General features: G+C 44.9%; 1 protein-coding gene and 1 long non-coding RNA gene across 3 annotated transcripts in view; both read left to right on the top strand.

The window, feature by feature from the left end:
• The first annotated feature begins 5,362 nt into the window (after window positions 1-5,362).
• LOC127351060 (uncharacterized) lies at window positions 5,363-7,857 on the top strand. 2 transcript variants are annotated; one of them, XR_007880782.1, is made up of 3 exons: window positions 5,363-5,659; window positions 5,985-6,396; window positions 6,493-7,857. It is a non-coding gene; the product is annotated as an uncharacterized LOC127351060 (long non-coding RNA). The 2 variants fall into 2 exon arrangements; XR_007880781.1 differs by having other exon boundaries at window positions 5,363-6,203; window positions 6,319-6,396.
• A 33-nt stretch (window positions 7,858-7,890) lies between these two features.
• LOC127351396 (uncharacterized) overlaps window positions 7,891-13,122 on the top strand; it is a 6,102-nt gene continuing 870 nt past the window's right edge. Inside the window, exons 1-2 of the mRNA XM_051378885.1 lie at window positions 7,891-8,605; window positions 8,887-9,014. Coding sequence (XP_051234845.1) covers window positions 8,344-8,605; window positions 8,887-9,014 — 390 coding nt within the window. The 5' untranslated portion in view covers window positions 7,891-8,343. The remainder of the gene's footprint in view (window positions 8,606-8,886; window positions 9,015-13,122) is intronic.

Here is a 13,122-nt window from a genome sequence, read left to right as displayed (position 1 = left end):
AGTCCTGACACTCGTGCCGCTGGCCAGCCGTGCAGCAGGAAGTGACGTACCAGTGGTGTTCCTGTTTCCTTTTTATTCAATATGTTATACTTATGCTGCCACATTCTGGTTCTGATCGAGTTCCTTGTCTCTCCAACATACTGTATTTTACATATTGAACAATAGATGACGTACACACAATTGCTAGTTATTGGGCTAAAGCCCTGTGGGATCTCAAAAATCATCCTATTTGATTTACAACGTATGTATTTAAGCTGTGAGAAGTACGGTGGAGCAGGCCGTGCTCTAGTCTGTGTAATAGGTTTTAATTGAGCACGTACTAGCAGATCCATAAGACTTTTATTCCTGCGATATGCGGAAATGATTTTGTGATTCTGCAGTAGGCCTGTGTCCTCCATGAAGGTTTTGTAGTTGTTTTTGAATGTTCTATTTAAACCTGTACTTATTGTTGAAAAGTTTGTGACCAGTGGAATCATGTCTTTAGTGTCTCTCGGTTTTTGAGTTTGAAAAGTACGAAGACAATATCTCAGGAAGCTCCTAGAATATCCCCTGTCCCGAAGGGCCTTAAAAAGGGTGTTCACTGCTACACGGAATTCCTCTTCCTGCGTGCAGATTCTGTAAAACCTTAGCAACTGTGACTTCACAATGCCTTTAAATGTATGTCGTGGATGAAAGCTGTTTTTGAATAATAAGGCGTGTGTGTCAGTGGTCTTAAAATAAACTTTAATGTCCAGTGTTTGGGTCAGTTCGTACGAGGGTCCTATGTAAACAGTTGTGTCAAGAAAGTCGATAGTCCTTTTGTCAACTACGTGTTTTATTTTAATGGATGGGTCATGGTTATTTAAGGTGTCAACAAACTTTTCAAACTCTTCTATGGAATTGGTCCATACTCCCCACACATCATCCAAGTACCTCAAGTAGTGGAATGGCTTAATGCTACATAATGCTAGTACTTCTTCTTCCCAGTTCGCCATAAATATATTGGCGTATGCTGGCGCAAATCTCTTTCCCATTGCGGTTCCTTTGATCTGTAAGAAGTATTCGCCATTGAACTCAAAATCATTTTTAGTTAGATTTATTTCCAGTAGCTGCAGTAACTCCCTGTCAGGCCTCAAATCATCCGGATATTTGTTGAATGCCTTTTGGACCGCCTGCAATCCTGCAGGTATATCAATATTTGTATATAGACTTTCTACATCCATAGTAAACAACAACGAATTAGGTGGAATTTTTAGTCCTTTTACAATTTCAATGAAATGATATGTGTCTTTTACATATGCCGGATGCTTTGTGGACAAGGGAGTTAAAAAATGAGTTATAAACTCTGCAGTGTGATATGTTTCACTACTGCAGTCTGAAACTATTGGTCGTCCTGGAGGTACTTGGTATGGAACACTCCATTTTTCTGGAGGTTTGTGGATTTTGGGCAGAATGTAGAATCTCCTTTCTCTGGGAGGGCCTTCCCCTTTTAAATAACGCTTCTGTTTTGCATTAATGTATTTTTTCTTGTATAACCTATTCAAAATTTCGTGTACCAACGGAATTGATTCTGGAAAGATGGGGTCTTTTAATTTTTTGTAATATACACTATCCCGCAATTGGCGTTGGACCTCGGTGATGTACTGTTCCCTGCTTAGGATGACAATAGCGCTGCCCTTGTCAGCGGGCTTGATGACTATCTGCTTGTTATGCATAAGTTCTCTTAATGCTGTTACTTCCTCCTGTGATAAGTTTGCGTCTTCTTTATGCCACTTATAATCATGTTTGAAATTATCGTAATCTTTGTCAATCAATGAGTGTAATTCTTTAGGCAAATCAGACATAGGAGGAGTCCAGTTAGATGGAAATGTGAATGGCGTTGGCCTACTTTGTGCTGTGTTTTTAAAGAAAATTCCTAATTTAAGCTTTCGGTGATAGTTTTGTAGGTCCAGTTCCAATTGTATTTGTTGATTTTTATGTACATCCAGGGTTGGTACAAAGGTTAACCCTCTGTTCAGGAGATTCAGTTGGGCCTCTGTTGGTTTAAACGCTCCGTACAGATTTACCACATTTTGTGATGTCAGCGGCACCCTACTCTTTTCCCCTTCCACTTGTGGACTTAAGGGGTCCTTGAGTTTAAATAGTTGCACCAGTGTCGTAGCATAGATCTGGCTGTTGCCCTGGACCAATGCACTGAGTCACTCTCTGTCTCGAATTCGCTTTCCGACAACAGCGGAATGTATGGCATGTTTTTCTGTATGTGAGCGTTGATCTTTTGGAGACAAAGCTTCTCTGGAGCCGTTAGAGTATGAGAAAAGTTAATGAGGGGGATCCATAACTCAGCGTAAGGAAATTTCTTTTTAGCCATCCTTAATGCTGCCTGCATTTGTTTTATTGCTGTCTCTTTTGCCTTTTGTCCTCGACTGTTGAGACCAAAGGACAAAACCACCTTCTCCACACAAACCAACGTGGACGCTTTAGATAGAATGGACTCTGCGTGTCTGAAATTGGCTCCTGGATAACTCTCCACCTGCAAATCCGAGAGCGTATGGCCCGGAATGCGTGAAAGGTTGGAATCCCCCATTACGAGCCACTTCTTCCACACAGTAAGGTTCCAATCTGTCATCTTTCTATCTGTGTTAATGTGTCTTTTAACTCTGTACAGGTGCTGCTTTGGAGTAGAAGTGTTGACCTGGCCCGAGCTAAGTTGCTCTTCCCGTTGCTCGGACGTGTTCGACCGATCCGTGGCATCCTGCTCACCTGGAGAACCCAACTCAGGCTCTGTGGGCCTAGGTATTGGTGTCAGGCTGGGAGTCTCGTCTGCCACGTTAGTCGAACCGTCCGTCAACAGTGAATCAACCGCTCGTGTAACCCTTGGTGGTACTTTAGGCGTTCTAACAGGCAAAACTTGTGCTACTACTTCAATTGCACACGCTGCATTGTTTTCTGTCACAACACATGGGTTTCGGCTTTCAAATGTCCTACGTGATCTCTGTGGCCTAGGCACTTCCCTCTGTGGGGTCTGCAGAGCGGGAAACTGAGCGCCATCTTGGCTCTGTCTCTCTTTCTCTATTTCCTCCGTTTGTGCACGTAGAACAGAGTCTCCCCCTGTTTCATTTGTTTGTGTGTTCTGTGGAGTTTTGTGTTTCTCCGTTGTCTCAGTCTGTGGTTGTGTATGTCGTGGCGGTGGTGGTGGTGGTGTTTGTTGTTGTGTTGGTACCGTTCGGTCTGTCTGCTCTTGTCCCCGGTCTCTGTCTCGGTCTTTGTCTGGGTCCTGTCTTGGACTTTCTTTCCTTCCTGTGTCCTGTGTCCCGTCTCCCAGTGAGGAAACGAGAGCTTTTGCGTGGTCTATGACCTCCTGGCTTAAATGTGGAAGGTTTTTGCGTGCCCACTTTGCCGCTACATTGAAGGCATCTGTCCACTCTGTAACATGATCGCTCTTAAGATCTGTTAAGAGTTGGTCCAGAACTGCCTTGTAATGTTCTTGCAGGATTTGCATAGTGGTGTGGCCCCAATTCTGAGCATTCCCCACAATTAAGTCAGCCGTGTCTGCATTTGGACAAGCCGGCTTGATCATATTGGCCAAGTTGTACACCATTCTGGTGATCATCTTAGGAGCCGGTTTTTCCTGTTCTATGGCTACATTCTGGTAGTGGTGCACTGTTTTGATGATTTTATGTAACTGTCGAACCAGCCGCCCAAACTTTGGGTCTGTTGGTGCTGTGTTTTGATCTCTGGATGTAACAGCAACCCCCTCTGGTGCTTGGTGACATTTCTCTGTTGGAACACTGTGTTAGCATTCCCTGATTGTGTTTTGTGGTGGCCATGTTTAACCACGTCAGCATATGAACGACCTCTGGGGTCATGTGGAGGCCTAGCAGGATACGAGCGGCCTTGAGGAGGCACTGGCCGGTTAGGATATTGGGACTGAGTCCGCCCCCTCCTGTAACGAGGGTTTGGAGATGCGCGGTCCATCACCCAGTACGCTCTCTTTCCTGCGTAGGCCGTATTGTTTGTGTACTGTCTTTGCTCCCGAGAGCGGCCCTGACGTCTGCCATGTCTGACTGTATGCCAGTCTTCATCATTATTGTATCCCATGATCCTCTATGAGTGATCCAATTTTCTGATGGACAGTTAAGCGGTGTATTTAAATAATAATCCTCCTTATACACCACACTGTGGCCCTCTGATGGGCTCTTGACGAGCGGTGTATTTAATTAATTATAGTTTGTATATATTTATTGCTAAACTAATGTATTTATATAATAAGCTCAACAAAAAAAATCAAAATCCAAAACCAAAAGTGAAACTTAAAGAGAGACAAAAAGTGTCTTAAGCCTAAAAGTAAATTTTAATATTTAAAGGATTTTCCTAATTAGTGTGTGCCTGTGCGCAACGTTTCGACCTTTGCGGTCTTCTTCAGGCGAAGGCACACTTTGTAAAATTTGAAAGTTCTTAGAGTGAGAGGTATCTTTTGCATGTGACTGGCAGAGCTGTTGTCTGTACCGTAGTCAGAGCAGGAGTGAGCCTGTGTGTCTCCTTTCCTCCTTTTATACCCTCCTCCGAACTGCTGATTGGAAGTTCGTGTTACCAAAATAAAAGCACTTTTTGATTGTGTGTTAGTTGGACAGATTTGTTTTTGCTTTTTAATAAATCTAATTAGTATTTTACTTTATGAATTGTTTGTCTATGTTAGGGGTTAAATATAAATTATTAATTTTGAAGATAAGTGTTATTTATTAAGTATTTTACTGTCAAATCATGAATTAAGTTGTCTATTTATTCTAAATATGGGCTGGACCTATTTTAAACTATTATGAGTGTAATTTAACCTAAGATTTTGTCTATGTATTTATTAAGTTTATATGATTAATATTTATAACTATTTATCAGTGTAAAGTCTTTTTAAACTAATTTTAATACTAAATGACTAAAAAAACTATTTATAATTTGTGTTTTGTGTCCAGACTGACAACTATACTAAGCAGGCCTGTCCTTAGGGGCCAGAGGCTCTGCCTTTAATTTTTATTGTGAGCGGTCAAAGGTCACAGGCCAGCTTAGGGGTGAGAGTCTTAGGTTTAGGCAAGGGGGGGAAGGTTAGGGTTAGAGAAAGGCACAGGAGAGGTTAGGGTTAGAGAAAGGCACAGGAGAGGTTAGGGTTGACTATACACACCACGAATAAACACAAACATGGCAGACACAGAGACAAGGGAGAAAAACAGACATTAGGATCAAACATGGAGGGGAGAGAAACAGGAAAAAGAGAGGAAAACTACAAAAGGACGCCATTCCTGGGCCTCCAACCCTCACTTAAAGTTGTAAATACTTAATTTAACCTCTAGTTATATTTTATATTCAAGCCAGATGGTTCTATAGTGTTAGGATAGAGAAAGTGGATGAGTCTCGGCACCGCGCAGCGGTGTCGAGGCTCCATGCACGGGCCATCCTGCTCCAGATCAGGAAAGCTCTTATTTGAGGTTGAGGCCTTTGGGGTGTATTGTTTCTAATTTTCTTATCCATGTCCTTTCAGCTCGGGTTCTCTGTGTGGCGTTCCAGCTGGGGTCCATCTGGATGATCGTGGCCCGGACAGACGACCATCCATGGGCCAGAAAATGGCTGACCAGAGGCGTGTGGGTTTCCCTCCGTCTCTGGATGTTGTAGCGGTGTTGGGTGAACCGCTGTAAGAGCGTGTTTCTGGTCTCACCCACATACTGTAGGCCGCACATGAGACATGAAATAAGATACACGCAATTTTTGGAGTGTGGATTACCACATGCCATGGTCCTATGGACTGTTTTATTGACATGGCTGTGGATCCAGGTGGCATGTTTGAAAAATTGGCCATAGCCTCTGGGTTTTGAGGTCGATAGGGGCTTAATTTTGGCTGTCACCAGATAGTCCTGGAGGTTTTTGTTTTTCCTATAGGCCGCTATGAACCTGTGGTTATTTAGGAGTCCTGGATCAATGATTTTTTGTTGAAAATTGTCCTTGATTTTTCTGCACAGGGCGATTGCTGGCTTGGAATAGGTGGTGACGAAGGGGAGTACATCCGACGTGTCTACTGGTTTTGTTTCCAGAAAGGTGCTGAGTGCCTTCCGCCGGAAGGAGCGTACATAGCCCCTGGTGGCGAGAGCTCTGAAAAGCGTTTTTGTGGCCGTCATGAAGTCGCTTTTGTGGGTGCAGATACGGTGGAAACGGAGTAATTGTGATTTCAATAGGCCCCTGTATGTGTGTTTGGGGTGGTGACTGGTTTTATAAAGCAGGGCATGGGTGTCTGTTTCTTTGAAGAAAACTTTAATGTCTAATTTGTTTGTATGCTGGAAATTGCTCCCCTTGTAGGTGGTGGTATCCAGGAAATCGACCGACGTGGTGCTAGTGGTGGACTTCAGTGTGATGGACGGGTTGTGATTATTCAAGGTGAGTACAAATTGGTCAAATTCTTCCATAGAGTGGGGCCAGACCCCCCAGATGTCATCCAGATATCTATAATAATGTAATGGTTTTTTGTTGCAGGTTGCCAGGGCGGAGGTCTCCCATTCGGCCATGAAGATATTGGCATATGCCGGTGCAAATTTTTTACCCATGGCAGTGCCTTTAATTTGTAAATAAAATTTATTGTCAAATTCAAAATCATTCCTCCTCAGGTTGATTGCCAGGAGTTGTAATAGTTCCTTATCAGGTCTCTTTTTGTCTGGAAATTTTATGAATATGTTTTTTATGGCCTGAATGCCTTCATCAATATCAATATTGGTGTATAAACTGTCGACATCCATCGTGAACAGGATGGAGCCGGGGGGGGATATGGAGTTGTTTGACAGTATTGACAAAGTGGTACGTGTCCTTGAGATAGCCGAAGTGTCTGTTAGAAAGTGGATTGATATAATAATCAATAAATTGGGCCGTGTAGTAGGTCTCACTGTCACAATCAGAGACAATCGGCCTCCCAGGTGGGATTTCAAAGGGGACACTCCACTTTGAGGGCTCTTTATGAATCTTGGGGAGCAGATAAAACAGTCTGGGCCGGGGGATCGGATTACCCAGCAGGTAAGTGTATTGTTTTTTGTTTATGAATTTTTTATCTAATAATGATTTGATAATTGGTTGCACCATTTTTTTAGTTTCAGGGTAGATAGGTTCCTTTAAGACAGAATAGTACTTTTTGTCTGTTAGCTGTCTGTTGCCTTCAAATAAATATTGTTCCCTGTCCATCACCACTACTGCACTGCCTTTATCTGCTGGTTTTATGATTATATTTTTGTTTTCTTTTAGTTCCTTGAGGGCTTCAATTTCCTCCCGGTTCAAGTTGTTCCTGATTGGGATTGGCTGGAAATTGTTTTCAAAATAATGAATATCCGCTTGGATGAGGTCAGTGATTTCTGGTGGCAAATTAGACAGGGGGGGGCTCCAATCAGATTTTTGGGTAAAGGGGGTGAAAATCACATCTTTTTTGTTTTGAAAATAAACATGGAGTTTGATTCTCCTGTGATATTGCTGCAGGTCCCATCTGCTCTGCTCAATGATGTGGCTCTGGCTCCCCCTAGTGGGGATGAAAGAGAGGCCCCTGTCCAGGAGTGTGAACTGGGCCTGGGTTAATTTGAATGTCTGTGATAACACCAGTACATTTTTTGACCCCTCCTGAGAGTGCAGGCTTATGGGGATGAGCATTTTAAATACCCCGTCCAGTGGTCAAACATGTGTTTGGCGGTGGCTTTTGTCCAGTGTATGTTATCTGCCCCAGTTTCAAAAGATTTGGAGGGCAGTCTGGGGATGAAGAGGCAGTTTTTTTGGATTTGTGCGTTCAGGTGGACCAGGCAGGACTGCTCTTTGAGAGGTAAGTGACGGGAATAATTGATTAAAGGGACCCAAACGGCCGCTTGAGGGAATTTAGCCTCAGCTGCCTCCACTGTGGCTAATAGCTGCTGTGTCAGGATTGTTTTGGATGCAGCGTTTCTGTTATTTATGCCAAAAGAGAGGACCAATTTCTCTAATTTGGTGGAGGTGGTGGCCTTATCCATTAGCGTTTTAGCATGTGCTAATGTCGCTCCTGGGTAGCTGTCAATTTGTAAGTTGGTGCTTTCAAATGGAGGCATTTTGGCCAAGTTAGAGTCTCCAATAAAGGCCCACTCTTTGCCAATGCTGAGGCCCCAATCCTGTATTTTGTTCTGTGTGTTAATGTGTTTTGTAGGTCTCCTGGTGTTGGGCATAGGCACTGGGGTCGGCGCTGTCGGTCTAGGCCGCAGCGTGAGTCTGCTCTGGGTTGCTCTTCTAAGGCTCCTGACTTTAACCGGAGTGGACTGAGCGGTGGAGGCCTCAAACGGGCCTTTATGGGGCTCTCCCAGATCCCCGTCACCCGAGAGGCAGGTGATGGAGTCTGGGCTGTGGACCACACACGGGTTTAAAGGAGCAACTGTCGGTGCCAGAGCGGCTGTTAGCGCTGGAGAGACTGCTGGCACTGGAGCGGCCAACTGCCCCGGAGCAGCCGCTGGCGCTGGAGCGGCAAGCTGTACCGGAGCAGCCTCCGGCACCGGAGCGTCCAGCTGCAAGGGAGGAGTCGCCGGAGCGGCCAGCTGCACAGGAGCAGCAACCACCGCGGGAGCAGCCATCGTCGCCGGAGGAGGATTTTCGGGTAAGTTATCATTTTTCTCCTCTCCCTTTGCAGGTAGACGTGCCGCCGGCGCTAACCTCAGGACTCTCTGGGGCCTCGGCTGCTGCTGGAAGAAGCCGAGGAGGTCCAGGGAGGCCGCTGGAGGAGGAGGAGGAGGAGGAGGAGGGGGGGTGGGAGGGGGGCTGGTGTTACTGGTGAGTGGGCCCGTGTTTCCAGTGCCACCAATTCCCTGTTGTCCTCGTTGATGTGGATTTGTGCCTGAACACTGTGTTGTGTTTGTGTTTTTTGTTTCTCGAACACAGGTGGCGGAGCTGTGGCAGGGGGTGGTGGCGGGCAGTCAGGCTTTCCCCCATCCGTGTCTGGGTCGAGCTGCACGACCATGAGGGCCTCCACCTGCTCCAGAGTCTCAGCCTGGAGTCTCCTACCCAGGGTTAGGGTTAGGGTTAGGGTTAGGGTTAGGGTTAGGGTGAATTTAAATTAACTCAATGGACTCCCCCTGTGCCTCTAACGAGAACACAGTTTGGAATAGAGAGCCATCGGAAAGCACGGGCCGGCGCATGTCACTCAGAGTTCTCTCAACTGTGCCCCCCACCCGACTGGCCCCTGCCGCCCTCTGAGTGAGACCACTCAGGAAACCAACAGCATTGCCACTCTCAAAATCCAACCAAACCTCGACGTGAGTGAGAACCAATAGTCCTATCGCAAATATCTACACCCATTCGGGTTATCAGACCAAACGAACCATCGTCCTGTTTTTGGAACACATCGTCAGTAGTGGACCTTGGGATCCTCGGGTGTTTCGGCCATTATCACTAGACACCCTCACCCAAGGGAGGCCCCGCCGGGGTTGATCAATCCCCAGGGTGTGTCCTGATAAGTATTAGATATATCGTAAGTAAAACTTCAATAAGCCTGGATATACATATTCGATACACGCAAGTCCAACCTCAAGAAGCCTGGATACACATGTTAGATACGCGCAAGTCCAACCACAATAAGCCTGGATATACATGTAAGATACGCGTAAGTCCACCTTCAAGGAGCCTAGATATATAAATTAGATACGTGCAAGTCCAACCACAATAAACCTGGATATACATGTAAGATAGGCGTAAGTCCAACTTCAAGGAGCCTAGATATATAAATTAGATACGTGCAAGTCCAACCACAATAAGCCTGGCTATACATATGAGATACGCGCAAGTCCAACTTCAAGAGGTCTCGATATACGTATTAAATACCCGCGAGTACGAGCTCAATAAGTCTGGATATGCATTAACCATATCGTCAGTACCACCAAATAAGACCCGATAGTTTCCAACAAGCTACAAACCAATGCTAGGCATATCGTGAGTGCAACATACGATAAGTACGGATACACTCTAATTAACTTACAAATGAGTATTAGGTACATCGCAGAAACTGAGATAAGTCCGGATCTGCTCTAAAGTAATTGGCAAGGAAATCTTCAGTATCTCGCAAGCCTCGAAAAACTAAATCCCAACCTTTTACCCACCCCCAAAAAAAACTACCCCCTCGTACTAGATGCTAAGCGCCCACTGGAAAAAGAGGACATAACAAGTTCTAAGAAAATACTGCCAAGGACTGTATAGGTACTGCCAGTGGGATACGCATACTTACCCCCTGCGCACCACAGACCAGTTGTTAACACCGCAAGGTAGCTCTGGTCCGGGCATTCAGGGTTGAGAACTAGGTCTCCCATAACTATTCCTGAAAGACAACCCCCCCTCTCCTCCTGTGCCACCATACACCGCACGACCCCAGGAATCACTACCCACCCCGCCACCCGGGTACTCACCAATAATTGTTTCCAACCTGCAAGATCCTACCCCTACCCCACTCTCAATACCTAAACCCAGAACCCAGCCTCCCCCTACCGTGGTGATCTCTTTTCTTCCACTCTGCCCCACCCCCTAACCCCGCCCCTTGCACCTCCTTCTGTACCACGACCCCAGTACCTGTGCTGACCATCCATCCCCCTTTTTTTGCAAAAAGCCTCCTTCTTCCTGTAAAAAGTCAATGTCTTATCCCAAAACAAGGGTTCCTGGGATTTCCCACTCACCCTACCCCCATAGCCCCCCAGAATTATGATTAGGGCAAAACAGGGATGAATAGCGGTTTGGAATAACTTTTTAGATTCGAATCAAACCAACATAAATGAACCTCTTCATCCCAGATTCCAGCGCTAGGTCACATTACATAGAATAGTAACAATTGTGACCCCGTAGGACTATTATTCATGTTAGAATGGAGGCGTTTATAGTGAAAGGCGTTTATGCCGGGCTTATAAACAAACCCTTCCATGGCCGTTTATCCAATTAGGACTATGGCCGTAGTAAGGAAATATATACTGTCACTATTTCCTGGTCTCCCCTGAGTGAGATTCGAACCCTAGGCTTCCGCATTCCGGTGCCCCCTCTCTACCCCTTGCGCCATCAGTCAGCTAAAAAACTATCAACCCCGACCCCCTATATCTAGCAGCCTGAAAAAGAGGGGGGGAGAGGAAAAAAAGGGGGAGAAGAGATGAAAAGAAAAGAAAAGAAAAGAAAAGACAAGAAAAGAAAAGAAAAGAAAAGGGGAAGGGGGAAGGAGAAGACGGAAGAGAAGGAAGGGTGGGAAAAAGGAGAAGAGGAAAGGAAAGGAAAGAGGAGGAAAGAGGGGAGAAAGGAAGAAGAGGGAGGGGAGGGGGGAAAAAAGGGGGAAAAAGGAAAAAAGGGGGAAAAAAAGAGAGGGAAAAAGGGGAAAAAAAAGAAAAAGGGAAAAAAAGGGGGGGAAAAAGGGGGAGGGGGGAAGGGGGAAAAAAAGGGGGGAAGAAAAAAGGAAGGAGAAAAAAGAAAAAAAGAAAAAAAGGAAAGAAGAACAAAAGAGAGAAAAAAGAGAGAAAAAAGAGAAAAAAAAAGGGGGGAAAAAAAGGGGGAAAAAAAGGGGGGAAAAAAGGGGGAAAAAAAGAGAGAGAAAAAAAGAGAGAGAAAAAAGAGAGAAAAAGAGAGAAAAAAAGAGAGAAAAAAAGAGAGAAAAAAAGGGGGAAGAAAGAAGAAAAGGAGAAAAAAACAGAGAAGAAAAGAAAGAAGAAAAAAAAGAAGAAAAAAAGGAAGAAAAAAAGAAAGAGGAAAAAAAGGAAAAGAGAAAACAGAAAAAGAAGAGAAAAAACCTAAATATGTGTACCCAACCCTCAGCCCCAACCGGACTCGAACCATGGACCTGTGTACCAAAGTCCTACACTCTCCCCACTATGCTACCCGAAACCCAACATACCCCGATCCGGTCAGAAAACTGTAGAGAGTCCGAAAAAAGAAAAAAAAGAAAAAAAGAAAAAAAGAAAAAGAGAAAAAAAGAACTGGGAGGTATCCCATTAGGGCTGCTTCTATAATAAGGTAGAGTTAGGGTAAGGGTCAGGGCCCAGGCACTGAAAAATAAGGCTAATGTCCACACACCCCCACACCACTATCCCACTACGGCTAATGCTACCACGATACATAAGGGAGACTAATGGAAAAGGGGAACTAAAGGAGTCAGAAAGGGGTCAATAACCAGAGAAGTGAAGCCCCCATCCTGGTAAAGGTTAGGCTTAGAACCCCTCAGGCCACCTGCCTACACACTCCCTGACACGGTTAGGGTTAGGGTTAGGGTCAGGGCCAGGTTAAAAGAGGTGATCCCCCCTAACCCCACCACTATCTCCCGAGGACTAATGTGACCACGCGACAAAAAAGGGGGGGTTAAAAGGGTCAGAAAAGGGGCAATAACCCAAAACTTCAAGCCCCCATTCTGATTAGGGTTGGACTTAGAGCCCCTCCGGCCATCTACCCAAATATGTGTACCCAACCCTCAGCCCCAACCGGACTCGAACCCTGGACCTGTGTACCAAAGTCCTACACTCTCCCCACTATACTACCTGACACCCAACATACCGCTATCCGGTCAGAAAACTGTTAAGGGTCCGAAAAAAAAGAAAAAGAAAAAAGAAAAAGAAAGAAGAAAGAAGAAAGAAGAAAGAAAAAAGAAAGAAGAAAGAAGAAAGAAAAAGAAAAAAGAAAGAAGAAAGAAGAAAAAAAAAAAAAGAAAAAAAAAAAAAAAGAGAGAGAGAGAGAGAGAGAGAGAGAGAGAGAGAGAGAGAGAAAAAAAGAAAAAAAGAGAGAAAAAAACTGGGAGGTATCCCACTAAGGCTGCTTCTATAAAAAGGTGGAGTTAGGGTAAGGGTCAGGGCCCAGGCACTGGAAAATAAAGACTAATGTCCACACACCCCCACACCACTATCCCACTACGGCTAATGCTATCACACGATAAAAAGAGTTTATACTACACCCATCCAATTGTTTTGTAATAACCTCCCCTCCTTATTGTATTTTCAAGCAAAAGAATTAAGCCTTGAATCAACGGGCCAATTTGGAGAAGTCAGACTCGGACTCTTATCCGGCAAACGTCGGTCGAGTACCCTTTCATCCTCCTAGCTCCTGCCCATAATCCAACCGATAATCCACTTTATTAACCATAACCAGTAGTGGGTTTTTACAACTAAA

Source organism: Dicentrarchus labrax, unplaced genomic scaffold (assembly GCF_905237075.1).
Source record: "Dicentrarchus labrax unplaced genomic scaffold, dlabrax2021, whole genome shotgun sequence".
NCBI lineage: Eukaryota > Metazoa > Chordata > Actinopteri > Moronidae > Dicentrarchus > Dicentrarchus labrax.
This window is presented reverse-complemented; position numbering and strand designations above follow the sequence as displayed.